Here is a 16,255-nt window from a genome sequence, read left to right as displayed (position 1 = left end):
ACCCGGATAGATATGTAGTTGCATCAAGTCCCCTACTTTTATCAGTGGAGAGGGCTCCAGCTGGGCCTCCCCGTGCGTTTATAGCAGGCCACCTTATAAGAAGAAAGGTGAATTTGATAGTGGAAAACGTTTGAATTAGCAGTTCTTTCATTTACGGCGCCTTTTCTCAAGAAATGAAATAGAAACTGTGTGTTCTCATTACTAATTTCTAATTGTATATAATATGCTATATATAATACGGTAAAACATTACAATATTTTGCTTTTGCATTAGCGATTAACACTCTGTACGACAGTACTTGAAATTAAATGAATTCCAGTTCTGCTTCTCCTTTGAAGTGTACGAGTGTAAAGTGTCCATCTGAAATTTATAGGTAGACTACTTCAGGATCTTTCAGTAAGGACATCGCCGGCCACTGTGGCCGAACGGTTCTAGGCGCTTCAGTCCGGAGCCGCGCTGCTGCTACGGTCGCAGGTTCGAATCCTGCCTCGGCATGGATGTGTGTGATGTCCTTAGGTTAGTTAGGTTTAAGTAGTTCTACGTGTAGGGGACTGATGATCTCAGATGTTAAGTCCCATAGTGCTCAGAGCCATCTGAACCATTTGAATAAGGACATCGCAGTCTTGAAAGAAAACAGGTAATTGCGGACAAGTTATAAAATATACTGAGATATCTCATTCGAAAGACATCCTTTCAATTATGAATTTTGAATGAGATACCAGCCATTAAATTCAAATAATTTTTAAACAGTTTATTCTTCCTCTCTATTGTCTGTTTCATCTATCTCTCCCTCTATCCCTACATACACACTCTGCAAGCCACTGTACAGTGCATGACGAAGGGTAGTTAGTACCATTGCTGGTGATTATTTCTCTTGCTCCATTCGCAAATAGTACGAGGTGAAAGCAACTGCATGTGTGCCTCTAAATGGTTCAAATGGCTCTGAGCACTATGGGACTTAACATCTGTGGTCATCAGTCCCCTAGAACTTAGAACTACTTAAACCTAACTAACCTAAGGACATCACACACATCCATGCCCGAAGCAGGATTCGAACCTGCGACCGTAGCGGTCGCGCGGTTCCGGACTGAGCGCCTAGAACCGCTAGACCACATGTGTGCCTCTGTATGAGCCCCAACCTCCCTATTTTACCCTTACGAGAGATGACTGTTGGAGCCAGTAGAATCGTTCTAGACTACGCCGCAAATGCTTGTTCTGTAACATATATCTCAACAGCTTTACATGAAAAGGTTGATCCTCACACCTCCCCTCCCCCACCCCACACCTCCCACCCGCCCTCCAAGGATTCCATCGAAGCTCACGTGTGTCGCAATTCCGTAAAACTCTCGTACTGACACAACCGAGCCGTAACAAGTAGCTTCAAAGTTTTTTTCAATCCGATATGCAGGGGACCTCACACAATCAAGCTCGAGAATGGGTCGCACAAGTGGCGTTCTGAACACGGCTTCATTATTGTTACGCTACATTTTGTAACAATTTCAATAACCATAGTTGGTCATTCATGTTGCTTCTCTGCGTTATGTCTATAGGTTTGATTGCCTTGCCTGAATCAAGAAGCGTGTCATTAATGCTGCATTCCAACAAGAATGTTTCTCGTACATACAGTTACTTAAGTTGTTCATATTTAATTAAGTCTATCGTTCATCGCTCCAAATAGTCACCCTCAGTCCTCTTACGGTTCCCTTTACACAACAGTGTCTTCAGCAGCCGCAGATTGGTGTCCAAGCTATCCGACATATTTAAGTACTCAGAGAAAAGGAGCTGTGCTATCTCACTTCTCTGCGGTACTGCTGGAATGAAGCCTCGGCGTTCTTTACAAAATTCCAGGTGATATCGCTCAAAAAGTCTCGGAGCCAGCCAGGTGGCCGAAAACCTGCTGTTTTAACATTATGCAGTGTTGAAAGCTTTCTAGAGTTGTAGCAGTACAGAATCTGTCTGGTGGCCCGCATCCATAGTTCGCAGGAAATCGTGCGTGAGAAGGGTGAGCTGTGTTCCGTACGAGCGGTACTTTCCAACTACTGCGCATGCTGATTTACGGACAGGAGCTTCTCTATCTGAAACCGTTCTCCCATACAAAACACCGTTTCCCGAACTGAAAAGGCGCACTGTCAGATCTATCGGGAAATGCCATACCACACCTGCTCGAGAGAGTGTATGGCGAGAACAGGACTGGACTCTGGGTGTTTACTTTACTCCCCAAATCATGGCATCTGTGTAAAGGTTCATGAAACCCATATTGAGATCGTGACACGATCGTGTATTTATGTGTAGCATCGATAAAAAATTTAGCGTTATGAAAGGATCCAATAACGTATGTCCGCTCCGTATTTTACTTCAATTTTTTTTACTAAAGGTGAAACGATCTAAGCAATATATTCTTCTTGAGGCTATATTTTTTAGGGAAGTTCACTTTTTTCGTCCGTGCTTACTTGCACAATAAATATACTGGTGTGCAAAATTTAAGGACGAAAATAACTTTCGCATGATTTGTCATTGCCAAGAAAAGTAGCTCGATGAAACTTGGACTATTCATAGAAGGAACTAGTACATTATAGTACAGAAGGTAACTTGAAGAAATAATCAATGAGGCTAACAGAAATGACACTTTTATTCAAAGACGATAATTATTCTGAAGTCACCGCGATTCTTGGTAGACCCCAGAACATTACTTAAGGCGGGACATGTTTCTTAGTGGGTTGTGTGATCACAATGGACGGCAATACACATTATGCCTCCCCACATCACAACACATGGACCACCGAAACGATCATGTTCGACAGTGTACCTGGATACATTACGTGTTCCCATCTTTCGCTATGCTAAAGGTACGTTCAGCATTGTCGAACATGGTCGTTTTTATGGCTCACGTTTTATGAATTGAGAAGGCATAATGTTGCATGGGCGTACTCACGTCCAAATTTGTGAACACTGTATACTCACCAGTTCAAATGGTTCAAATGGGTCTGAGCGCTATGGGACTTAACTTTTGAGGTCATTAGTCCCCTAGAACTTAGAACTACTTAAACCTAACTAACCTAAGGACATCACACACATCCATGCCCGAGGCAGGATTCGAACCTGCGACCGTAACGGTCGCGCTGTTCCAGACAGTAGCGCCTAGGACCGCTCGACCACCCCTGCTGGCTACTCACCGGTAAACGTTATTGTGACACAGTACTCTTTTCTCACGTCTGTCTTGTCAGGGGTGTTTTCGGCCCTGACTACATTTTTATGGGTGACAATGCGCTACCGCGTCGAACTGCACAGGTGGAGCCGTTCCTGGAACGAGAGGATATTCGGCGAATGCATTGACCTGCCCGTTCCCGCGACGTAAATCCCTTGGAGCACACGTCGATTACTTTGGGAAGACGTCCAAATGCACCAACGGTTATCCAGCAGCTGTCAAACTCGCTAGCGAAGGAATGGAACGCCCTACCACAAGAAACTCAGTACCAACCTTGTGGCCAGCATAGGAGCACATTGCAGCACATGCATTGGCGTCCGTTGTGTTCACACACGTAACGAAGAGCCATGTCCCGCCTTTTGTGATGTCCAGGGAACCATCGCAGTGACTTGAGAGTAATTATTGTCTTTGAATAAAAGTGTCGTTTCTGTTAATCCTGCTGCGTATTTTTTACAGTTACCTTCTGTACTATACTGTAGCAGTTCCTTCAATGTATAGTGCACGTTTGATCGAGCTATGTTACATGGCAGTGGCACATCATCCAAATGTTACTTTCATCCTTACGTTTCGCGCAGCAAAGTGTATTTTAAGGACTGCAACTTGCGGTAAACACAGTTTTTTTGTTTTCTCTGTTTTACTCGTAGATGAATTAGTTATGTTATACTATCTGACGTGGGTTTTCCTACATTAGTGTAAAGTAAACTAGATATTGGATGAAAATACACGAATTCTTGTATTGTGATATATGATTGACACTCTATTTCAGCGAAATTTTATACCTTAACAGTAACAATTCATGTTGGTATTACTCTTGTACGTTACAATTGTATTTGTTAGTTCTAGATGACATACTCTATTTTCAAAAATCACTGTTGGTTGCATATCATAAACTGTCTTAAAAATACCGGCTACAGTGCACACGTTGCGTACTTGTTTGCTGGAACGATAAATATATTTTGAGGATCCCCCCTTCAGTAAAACACGAAATCTTTTTTCTTTCCTGGTTTACTTACAGATGTTTCAGTGACGCAATACCATCTGCAACAGATTTCCGTGTATTCTGCTATAAAATATTTGCAGTGTTGAATGAACGCACACGAAAGTTCGTACTGTGGTAATGTAATCACAAAACGGGCTCAACAAAAAACATAAACCTTAACAGCATATACCTTTGTTCATATCGTTGCCTGTCTTGTTGCAGCTGAGCTGGTATTTTTAGCACAGTCTGTCGTATCCAACAAATGAGGATATTTTAACATGCAGTTTGTAATCTAAAACTAATAAATACCAACTGTGCTGTACAAGGCAGATAGCAACATGAACACCTATGCAGGGTATTTTCGTGAGAGCGTGCAAAAATGTAACAGGACGTAGAGAATGCTCCACTGAAGAATTTGAGATTGGGAACCTGGGGTTGGAGAAGCCAGCTTAAGGTTCAAATGGTTCAACTGGCTCTGAGCACTATGGGACTTAACATCTGTGGTCATCAGTCCCCTAGAACTTAGAACTAGTTAAATCTAACTAACCTAAGAACATCAGACATCCAGGCCCGAGGCAGGATTCGAACCTGCGACCGTAGCAGTCGCGCGGCTCCGTACTGAGCGCCTAGAACCGGTCGGCCACCGCGGCCGGCGCCAGCTTAAGGAGATACGGAAGTAACATGTCTACTGCTTTGTCAGGCATTACTGTTCTCCAGCTTATTTACAACTGACATGCGTAGAAGTTTACAGGTACTGTGCTGTATATTTACATGTACTTTCTTTATTTCCTGCAAGGAAACAAGGACGAGCATGATTACTAGGAAGTCATGATGAAGTAAGCCGACTGAATGAGTTGTTGGAGAACGTACCCTTGGTTGATCGTGAGAGGATGTGGGTACAACATGACGGTGTACCGCCTCACTCACTCATTCACCTCCGCAGCCATCTCAGTGCTGTATTTCCTGGTCGCTGGATTGAAAAGGGAAGTCCTAGTACATAGCCTGTGACGTCACCTGACATGAATCCCCTTGAGTATTTCCTATTGGGATATCTAGTCACGTGTGTATGAGACCCCAGTGGATACGGAAATGGAATTAGTTGCCAGAATTGTGGCTGTCTGTGATATGATTCGAAACACACCAGGTGTATTTGTCAGGGTGCATCAGAATCTCGTTTGCCGATGTCATGCTTGCGCTGAGGGTGATTACCGCCAGTCTCAGCACATTTTATAACATACGGTACAAATAGTACGTTCATTGTATCAATGATGGTATTTGCAGTTAATAAAAAAGTAAACAGTAATGTGGTTTTATTCCGATTACCTCCTTAAGCTTGCTTCTCTGGTCTCAGGTCCCCTAAATCAAATTGTTCAGTGTATCATCCTCTATGTCCTGTTAGGTTTTTACACGCTCTTACAAAGTATCCTGTATGAGCTGTTGAGGTATAATTTTTCGCGGAGGCAGTTTTGTGAATCCGATGACTACGCTTTCAAGTTTTTGGGTCGAAGAAAGAGAAACCTATTGACAGTGGCCTGATATCGCCGAAACATATACACTCCTGGAAATTGAAATAAGAACACCGTGAATTCATTGTCCCAGGAAGAGGAAACTTTATTGACACATTCCTGGGGTCAGATACATCACATGATCACACTGACAGAACCACAGGCACATAGACACAGGCAACAAGCATGCACAATGTCGGCACTAGTACAGTGTATATCCACCTTTCGCAGCAATGCAGGCTGCTATTCTCCCATGGAGACGATCGTAGAGATGCTGGATGTAGTCCTGTGGAACGGCTTGCCATGCCATTTCCACCTGGCGCCTCAGTTGGACCAGCGTTCGTGCTGGTCGTGCAGACCGCGTGAGACGACGCTTCATCCAGTCCCAAACATGCTCAATGGGGGACAGATCCGGAGATCTTGCTGGCCAGGGTAGTTGACTTACACCTTCTAGAGCACGTTGGGTGGCACGGGATACATGCGGACGTGCATTGTCCTGTTGGAACAGCAAGTTCCCTTGCCGGTCTAGGAATGGTAGAACGATGGGTTCGATGACGGTTTGGATGTACCGTGCACTATTCAGTGTCCCCTCGACGATCACCAGTGGTGTACGGCCAGTGTAGGAGATCGCTCTCCACACCATGATGCCGGGTGTTGGCCCTGTGTGCATCGGTCGTATGCAGTCCTGATTGTGGCGCTCACCTGCACGGCGCCAAACACGCATACGACCATCATTGGCACCAAGGCAGAAGCGACTCTCATCGCTGAAGACGACACGTCTCCATTCGTCCCTCCATTCACGCCTGTCGCGACACCACTGGAGGCGGGCTGCACGATGTTGGGGCGTGAGCGGAAGACGTCCTAACGGTGTGCGGGACCGTAGCCCAGCTTCATGGAGACGGTTGCGAATGGTCCTCGCCGATACCCCAGGAGCAACAGTGTCCCTAATTTGCTGGGAAGTGGCGGTGCGGTCCCCTACGGCACTGCGTAGGATCCTACGGTCTTGGCGTGCATCCGTGCGTCGCTGCGGTCCGGTCCCAGGTCGACGGGCACGTGCACCTTCCGCCGACCACTGGCGACAACATCGATGTACTGTGGAGACCTCACGCCCCACGTGTTGAGCAATTCGGCGGTACGTCCACCCGGCCTCCCGCATGCCCACTATACGCCCTCGCTCAAAGTCCGTCAACTGCACATACGGTTCACGTCCACGCTGTCGCGGCATGCTACCAGTGTTAAAGACTGCGATGGAGCTCCGTATGCCACGGCAAACTGGCTGACACTGAAGGCGGCGGTGCACAAATGCTGCGCAGCTAGCGCCATTCGACGGCCAACACCGCGGTTCCTGGTGTGTCCGCTGTGCCGTGCGTGTGATCATTGCTTGTACAGCCCTCTCACAGTGTCCGGAGCAAGTATGGTGGGTCTGACACACCGGTGTCAATGTGTTCTTTTTTCCATTTCCAGGAGTGTACGTATGAAAGAAGAAGAAAAGATTGTGTTTTGCAGGAGGCGGGATCCCCAGAAGGCCTATATGAGGAGTGGAGTGTGTTCTGTTGCGTGGTGTGGGTTCGGTGGGCCTGTTACTCACCGGATAGCCTCGATCTCCTCGTCCTTCTCAGCAAGCCGGCGCTCGCTCTCGTGGCGGAACTGGCCGAACTCAGCAGACAGCCGCTGCGCCCGCTGTTCCTCAGCCTTGCGACCCTGCAACACAGAGAGGCGCGTGACGCCACCGTCATCACAGACGCGGCACGGCAGCGTGTAAAATACACTCACAGGTGAATAGGTATTGCAAGTACAAGGAACAGGAATGGCTCGATGTAGACGCAGTCTCGTTCACCTGCTTATCACAGAACTGCAGGGGTCTGTTATGACTCGAACGGCCACCAAAGCGCATTGAAATCGTCATCTATTATCAGCTCTAATAGTGTATGTAATGGGCACGCAGTGCGTCATCGGGCTAGTGAGCACTGTGATGCACCACGGAGAATAGTGCGTGCTTGGCAGACGACGTTACCAGACAGAGTTTCAAAGAAGCGTCACGGTGGTCTGTTAGTGCCTGGCCGGTCAAATTATGTAACGTCCAGGCACGAGGGCTGTTTCGATCTGACAACGTCTCGTTGTCGGACAGAATGGGAATGTGAGGGAAGCAACATGTGTCAACCGAGTTTGACCACATTGGGGGAGGATTGCTCTATCGTGGACGGAGAATATCGTAAACTGTTTACAAGTGCACCTGAAATCTAGGCAGTGAGTTTACTACAACACCCCGTGCCATCCTGTATGCTTCCAGAATGAGATTTTCACTCTGCAGCGGGGTGTGCGCTAATATGAAACTTCCTGGCAGATTAAAACTGTGTGCCGGACCGAGACTCGAACTCAGTACCTTTGCCTTTCGCGGGCAAGTGCTCTACCAACTGAGCTACCCAAGCACGACTCACACCCCGTCCTCACAGCTTTACTTCTGCCAGTTCCTCGTCTCCTACCTTCCAAACTTTACAGAAGCTCTCCTGCAAACCCTGCAGAACTAGCACTCCTGAAAGAAAGGATATTGCGGAGACATGGCTTAGCCACAGCCTGGGGGATGTTTCCGCGAAAGGCAAACGTCCCGAATTCGAGTCTCGGTCCGGCACACAGTTTTAATCTGCCAGGAAGTTTCATCCTGTATACTTGTTGGAGACTATCAGAGGCCACACTACTGAATCGCCACCCAGAGAGTGAAGACCAATACTCCCATTCCAGTGGTGCCGTATTTGGCAAGCACGGACGGCCAATAAGTGTTGTCGGATCATTTTCGGGGATGGATCTCAGTAATCTTCTTCCGCACTACCTCGTATGATGCACGTGGGCTAATATGACGGCACTGAGGGGAGACGACATATTCTGCCAATGTTTTGAGAGACACGCTGGTTTTACCGCTAGCGCCATTGTGTGCAGAGTCATCAGCCGTGACTTCAGGTCACCCTAGTGATTCAGCGAATTCTGACTGCTCAGCCGTACGTCGCAGATAACCTGCGACCCCATACCTTACCACTCATGGTGCATCCTAGTAGCATACTTGTCCTCACAGACCATGTGTCTCTACGAACTGCCTGCGTTATGTCGAACTATTCGCTTGGCCAGCAAAATCCTCCAATCTGTTGTCAATGGAAATTGTGCGTCACTATTTCGTACGTCAACTGCTCACCAGAGCCAAGTTCCAGGACATCGAAGGGCCAGTTACAACAGTTGTGGACCAGCTTCCCACAGGAGAGGTTGCAATTACTGTCTGACTTCCTCCACAATCAAATTTGCGGATGTATCCAGCTCCAAGGAGGAGTGACATCTTACTGAGAAGTGACTAGCAATGTGTTCGCACTTTCGTTTTAGTTCTTCATTTAACTTTATTCTTTCTCTCAATTACTGAAGTCGTGATCCAGCGTGCCACTTGGATGTACTGGACAATGTACGAGGGCGCGCTAAAAAGTCTTGTCTCCTAATTTTTTATGTAAAAACTCTTAAAGCTTTTTAAATAAAACAGTCTTTATTAACGTACTAACATATTGACATTATCCAAGTCTACATATTTATTTCTCAGCGACGAACACATTCTCTCAACGAAATACTACACTGGTGTCCAAAATTAAAGCAACAAACCGCTATTTCTCCGCCCTGTGTCTAATTCACGGGATAATCATCCTGTCAACAGGTGTCCGTACGCTCGTGTTCTGCATGGAAGACGGCAGTTTCGTCAACGGAAAACCACGTCAACTATGACGTCAGGGCACCTATCAAACTGAGTAGTGTTTGCCGGGTAGTCCCACATCCACAATCGCTCTGAGCACAGTCACAGACGGTGCAGTATGACACAGAGAAGACGTCTGCCAGACTCTCTATGGTGAAGGGCCATAGGTAGAATGGAAGCAGGCCAGTCGCAAACTCATGTGGTTCGATGGCTTAACGTAAATCTTTCTGTGGTTTCTCAGATGTGGCGACAGTTTATAGAGACCGAAACTGAATCACGAAGACCAGGTGAGGGCCGACCACGAGTGACATCATAGACAGAGGACCGTTATTTGGCTGTAATGGCACGACGGTACCGCCTTAATACTGTGCAGCAACTGGCATCTGACCTCGCAACATCCACTGGACGCGTTGTATCGAGGCAAACGGTGTAGAGGAGGCTTCAACAGAGTGGCCTTTATTGTCGGAGACCTGCTATAGGTGTGCCTTTGACGGGAACAGAAGGGAATGACTAGAGTGGAGTCGTCAACATGCCACATGGACAGTCTAACAGTGGGCCAATGTTGTTTTCACAGATGAGTCCCGATTTGGTTTGGAGAGTGATTCTCGACGGATTCGCATCTGAAGGCAATGTGGAACACGCTTTCGGGATCCGAACAGTGTGGAAAGAGACCGATATCGAGGAGGATCGCTAATAGTGTGGGCAGGGAATATGTTGACCAATCGAACAGCTCTTCATAAAATTTTACGGGTAAATCGGAAAGGTTTAATTGTCATCAGTTATCGCGACAAGGTCTTGGGACCTGATGTACGGTTGTTGCGAGGTGCTATGCGCCCAGACTTCGTATTGATGGACGGTACTGCTCGACCTCATAGAGCACGAGCGGTTGATGTTTTCTTGGAAATGGAAGATATCGCACGCATGGCGTGGCCTGCTCGTTCTCTCGATTTGAATCCCATAGAGCATGTCTAGAATGCACTAGGGAGACGGGCTGCATCACGTCAGTATCCACAAACCACTCTCCGAGACTTGCGAGCAGCTCCGCAGGAAGAATGGGCGTTATTGCCTCTACATGACATTGATGACGTTATTCAAAGCATGCTCCGTCCTTGTCAGGCCCGTATTGCTACCAGAGGTGGTCACACAACCAAGTGAGCACGTTAACCAGTTGTCGGAATTTGCGTGCAAATCTGTTAGTTGGAAGAAACGAAAAAATATTTTCGTCCACTGTTATATACACTCCTGGAAATGGAAAAAAGAACACATTGACACCGGTGTGTCAGACCCACCATACTTGCTCCGGACACTGCGAGAGGGCTGTACAAGCAATGATCACACGCACGGCACAGCGGACACACCAGGAACCGCGGTGTTGGCCGTCGAATGGCGCTAGCTGCGCAGCATTTGTGCACCGCCGCCGTCAGTGTCAGCCAGTTTGCCGCGGCATACGGAGCTCCATCGCAGTCTTTAACACTGGTAGCATGCCGCGACAGCGTGGACGTGAACCGTATGTGCAGTTGACGGACATTGAGCGAGGGCGTATAGTGGGCATGTGGGAGGCCGGGTGGACGTACCGCCGAATTGCTCAACACGTGGGGCGTGAGGTCTCCACAGTACATCGATGTGGTCGCCAGTGGTCGGCGGAAGGTGCACGTGCCCGTCGACCTGGGACCGGACCGCAGCGACGCACGGATGCACTCCAAGACCGTAGGATCCTACGCAGTGCCGTAGGGGACCGCACCGCCACTTCCCAGCAAATTAGGGACACTGTTGCTCCTGGGGTATCGGCGAGGACCATTCGCAACCGTCTCCATGAAGCTGGGCTACGGTCCCGCACACCGTTAGGCCGTCTTCCGCTCACGCCCCAACATCGTGCAGCCCGCCTCCAGTGGTGTCGCGACAGGCGTGAATGGAGGGACGAATGGAGACGTGTCGTCTTCAGCGATGAGAGTCGCTTCTGCCTTGGTGCCAGTGATGGTCGTATGCGTGTTTGGCGCCGTGCAGGTGAGCGCCACAATCAGGACTGCATACGACCGAGGCACACAGGGCCAACACCCGGCATCATGGTGTGGGGAGCGATCTCCTACACTGGCCGTACACCACTGGTGATTGTCGAGGGGACACTGAATAGTGCACGGTACATCCAAACCGTCATCGAACCCATCGTTCTACCATTCCTAGACCGGCAAGGGAACTTGCTGTTCCAACAGGACAATGCACGTCCGCATGTATCCCGTGCCACCCAACGTGCTCTAGAAGGTGTAAGTCAACTACCCTGGCCAGCAAGATCTCCGGATCTGTCCCCCATTGAGCATGTTTGGGACTGGATGAAGCGTCGTCTCACGCGGTCTGCACGTCCAGCACGAACGCTGGTCCAACTGAGGCGCCAGGTGGAAATGGCATGGCAAGCCGTTCCACAGGACTACATCCAGCATCTCTACGATCGTCTCCATGGGAGAATAGCAGCCTGCATTGCTGCGAAAGGTGGATATACACTGTACTAGTGCCGACATTGTGCATGCTCTGTTGCCTGTGTCTATGTGCCTGTGGTTCTGTCAGTGTGATCATGTGATGTATCTGACCCCAGGAATGTGTCAATAAAGTTTCCCCTTCCTGGGACAATGAATTCACGGTGTTCTTATTTCAATTTCCAGGAGTGTATGTTGCAGTTGTTTACATCCTGTATTCTTTACATTGTTTCTACTATACTATCACCCGTTTATACTGTTTTTTTTTTGGCAAAATAAACGCAACCTTGCAAAAATTCCGTTTGTTGCTTTAATTTTGGACACCAGCGTACATTTATGAAACTGCCAGTGTAGATTTTTTAACTTTATTCACGGAATCACAACCTCACTCCTGCTTACACCGCTTCGTCGCTATCAAAGTGAAGTCCTCGAAGGTATTCTTTCAGTTTTGGGAACAGATGAAAATCGGATGGTGTCAAGTCGGAACTGTATTAGAGGTTGATCGATTACAGTGAACACAAGGTGTCGGGTTGTTGCAGATGTCGGAGCACTCATGTGTGGTCATGCTGAAAGAAAGGGTGCTCCATGTATGGATGAACTCTTCGAATTCGAAACTCGATGGCAGAACGCTGTTTCTCGCGCACCGACATATTTACGTTGCACACCGCCGTGTTACACGCTGCAAATCGGAGCCCTTTAGCGGCAGAGGGCTGCAAATACGTAGACATGAAGAACAAGGATGTAGACTATTAATAAAGTTGCTTTTATTTGAAAAGTTTTACGAGTTTCCACATAAAATTTCGGAGACATTACTTTTCAGCACGCTCTCGTATAGCGATCTCACCATCAACGTTCTTCGTTTGGACTCCGCTATTTTTGTGATTTCATGATTTGTTGGACTATGACTCAAGTAAGGCCAGCTTTGTGGAAACTGGCGTGCTATTCTAAACTATGCAGTAATGAAAACAAAATAAAGGGATCTTTTAATTCGAATAGTGACAGCCATGTAGTTAAATGCTGTCAATTGCATCCTATGAGGCGTCATATCGAAAGAGTTGCATAAGCCGAGAAGCACTTCTGTACCGCCACTTAAGTCTCGGCATCATTGTATAACCTTCCCTTCACTCATTACAATATTGAAGGCTGGTAACTGGGCTCATCTCCTGATGAATATGAGCAGCTTTGGATCGTTTTACACACAAAATACCGAATTACAGCGCACTACATCGTAACTGGCGGCACGCCGACTTTGGAAGCCATTGCTTTTTGCTTTGACTCTCAGATGACGATTGAATCGAAACAATAACTTAAGGTGGCGTCGTAAACAATCAGTAAATGGCGCTGCATGCGCCACCTTCGTTCTGAACTGCCAACATTCAGGTATAAAGCAAAAGACTGTTACTTTTCGAATACGCCTCTTACTTTCGAAAATAGGTACAGTCTGTAGCTGTATCACGGACTAGACATTTATACGAATGCTGCGACTATTGTCAACAGCTATCCATTCTTTACACGAATGTGGGAGTATAGTTACTTCTTTTTCCTCAGTTAAATCTTGAAATATCGTTACTCATTATCTCCTATGTGCTATTTGGAATGGAGACCTCACAACACTCTGCCTAAACTGTTTCTTAAATGGAAGCACACACCAGCAGAATGAGGACAAGTTCTCAAAACAGTTCGGTTATGACGTCATTCTGAGCATTGCGTTCCAAGGCCAAAAACTGTTGAGCAGTTCTAATGATTTTGGCACGTGCGTGAAGTTGCCCTGCTACCTCTATATTTAGCCTGAACGGTCTAATTACTGCCAGTGAGTAACCAGACGTGGGAGCGTTTGTACAGTTGGCAGGTCTTCTGGTGCTGACAGAAAGGTCTCTCGTTCGAAACCCAACGCCTGCCAAGAATTTTGAGAAGCCTTGAATGGACCTTCACCTGCATCGAACGTCGTTACGCGTGTAGTACTGAAGTGCTCTATGTTAACAGAACAGAGCGAGGTACTGATGAAGCAGATGTTTTAGAAGATGGTTGTACGTAAGTATTTACAGATTCAGGCCTACTCGACTTCTAACGGCATTCTCTGAAAGGGAACTCGACCTAATTAACACGTGTCTTAACACGTGTCTTCAGGAGAATCTGTTCCACTTTGCAGGCTTATTAGCTGGAGCCGAAGCTACAGCCTCAACTGCCAACATTGTCCCCTTACCTCACAAACAATGAAACGACTGATGTTTGTTGCTAGGATTTGGCAGCTTGTGTTGGCATACGAACAGGGCACTTTCCTCCTTCCTTGCCACACCCGTTAGACGACAGACATCTCATGGCGCGACCATAGTAAATAATTCTGCATCCAATGTCCAAGCTCGGAACGCGATATGACACTTGAGATAAGGACGAAATGCAAAGATAAAGGATTTGACATGCGAAGATCAAGGATTTGAAAATTTTTGAAGTAACAATTTCTCACAGAGACAGAAAGAGAATCTAAGGAAAACTAAGAAAGGACGAATGGCCAATAAGGAGACGACTCAGGTTCACGCTGGTTTAATTTATCATGTTAAAGAGGGAAGCTAACTGGTTATATATTATCTCCAAAGAAAATAAGCTGGAAAGTGCGAGTTGGAACAACGATGGACCATCATGATGAGGTAGATGCTGTAGCTGCTACAGATCACCCACTAAGCTGGGACGACTAATGGGACATTGGTACAGCTGTGACGGTAGGATGAGTTTCTGGTTAGTTAAATGAGTGCGTCCACGTGAGCAGAACAATTGTCGGCAGAAGTGACTCAAGCGAATTTGGACTCTTGGAGAAAATTCACGTGTTGTAAATCATCACGGCGAAATAATCTGGCTGTGCAGTTGTCAGAGGCAACAAAGAAGCGCCGCTGCACTTCCAGAATCTACATCTACATCTACATCCATACTCCGCAAGGCAACTAACGGTGTGTGGCGGAGGGTACTTTGAGTACCTCTATCGGTTCCCCCATTCTATTCCAGTCTCATATTGTTCGTGAAAAGAAAGATTGTCGGTATGCCTCTGTGTGGGCTCTGATTTCTCTGATTTTATCCTCATGGTCTCTTCGCGAAATATAGGTAGGAGGAAGCAATATACTGCTTGACTCCTCGGTGAAGGTATGTTCTCGAAACTTCAACAAAAGCCCGTACCGAGCTACTGAGCGTGTCTCCTGCAAAGTCTTCCACTGGAGTTTATCTGTCATCTCCGTAACGCTTTCGCGATTACTAAATGATCCTGTAACGAAGCGCGCTGCTCTCCGTTGGATCTTCTCTATCTCTTCTATCAAAAGATTCCTCAACCTTGTAAGAAATTCGTAATGACTAGTTAGGTTTTAAAGATAACGGCATCAGTTTTTTGTACATAGACTATACTGTACTAGAGAAATTCGTGACAAATACTAGCAGACTTCAAAAAGTAAATTACAGTTTATCATGGCCGGCCCAGTAACTTCTGCTGAGTACTGCACCGCACTTCACAGTGACGCAGGTATGTGACACTACTTTTCATTATAGTCACCAGCTCTCTGTTAACAACTGTCGGAACGTTGAACAAGTGGGTCGTTTCCTCGACGATAGAAAGCCGTTCCTAAGACACGAAGCTCTTCGAGAATCGTTGGAAAACTCCCCCTCTCCCCCCCCCCCCCACCCTCACCCAAGATGTTCTTCCCGTTTGCCGAAAAGGTGGAAACGCGTGGTACAAGATCGGGACTGTATGGCGGATCATAAACATGAAGCTCTTCGAGAATCGTTGGAAACCTCCCCTCTCCCCCCCCCCCCACCACCACCCCCACCCCACCCTCACCCAAGATGTTCTTCCCGATTGCCGAAAAGGTGGAAACGCGTTGTACAAGATCCGGACTGTATGGCGGATCATAAACATGAAGCTCTTCGAGAATCGTTGGAAACCTCCCCTCTCCCCCCCCACCACCACCCCCACCCCACCCTCACCCAAGATGTTCTTCCCGTTTGCCGAAAAGGTGGAAACGCGTTGTACAAGATCCGGACTGTATGGCGGATCATAAACATGAAGCTCTTCGAGAATCGTTGGAAACCTCCCCTCTCCCTCCCCCCCCCCCCCCACCCAAGATGTTCTTCCCGTTTGCCGAAAAGGTGGAAACGCGTGGTGCAACATCCGGACTGTATGGCGGATCATAAACATGAAGCTCTTCGAGAATCGTTGGAAACCTCCCCCTCTCCCCCCCCCCACCCTCACCCAAGATGTTCTTCCCGTTTGCCGAAAAGGTGGAAACGCGTGGTACAAGATCGGGACTGTATGGCGGATCATAAACATGAAGCTCTTCGAGAATCGTTGGAAACCTCCCCTCTCCCCCCCCCCCCCACCACCACCCCCACCCCACCCTC

General features: G+C 47.5%; 1 protein-coding gene across 3 annotated transcripts in view; it reads right to left on the bottom strand.

Moving 5' to 3' along the window:
* The window catches only part of LOC126260894 (paramyosin, long form), a 192,240-nt gene that overhangs the window by 19,369 nt on the left and 156,616 nt on the right, over positions 1-16,255 (bottom strand). For all 3 annotated transcript variants that reach the window (XM_049958342.1, XM_049958341.1, XM_049958343.1), the window contains exon 13: positions 7,278-7,390. In XM_049958342.1, the coding sequence (XP_049814299.1) occupies positions 7,278-7,390 (113 nt within the window). The remainder of the gene's footprint in view (positions 1-7,277; positions 7,391-16,255) is intronic.

Source organism: Schistocerca nitens, chromosome 5, assembly GCF_023898315.1.
Source record: "Schistocerca nitens isolate TAMUIC-IGC-003100 chromosome 5, iqSchNite1.1, whole genome shotgun sequence".
NCBI lineage: Eukaryota > Metazoa > Arthropoda > Insecta > Orthoptera > Acrididae > Schistocerca > Schistocerca nitens.
This window is presented reverse-complemented; position numbering and strand designations above follow the sequence as displayed.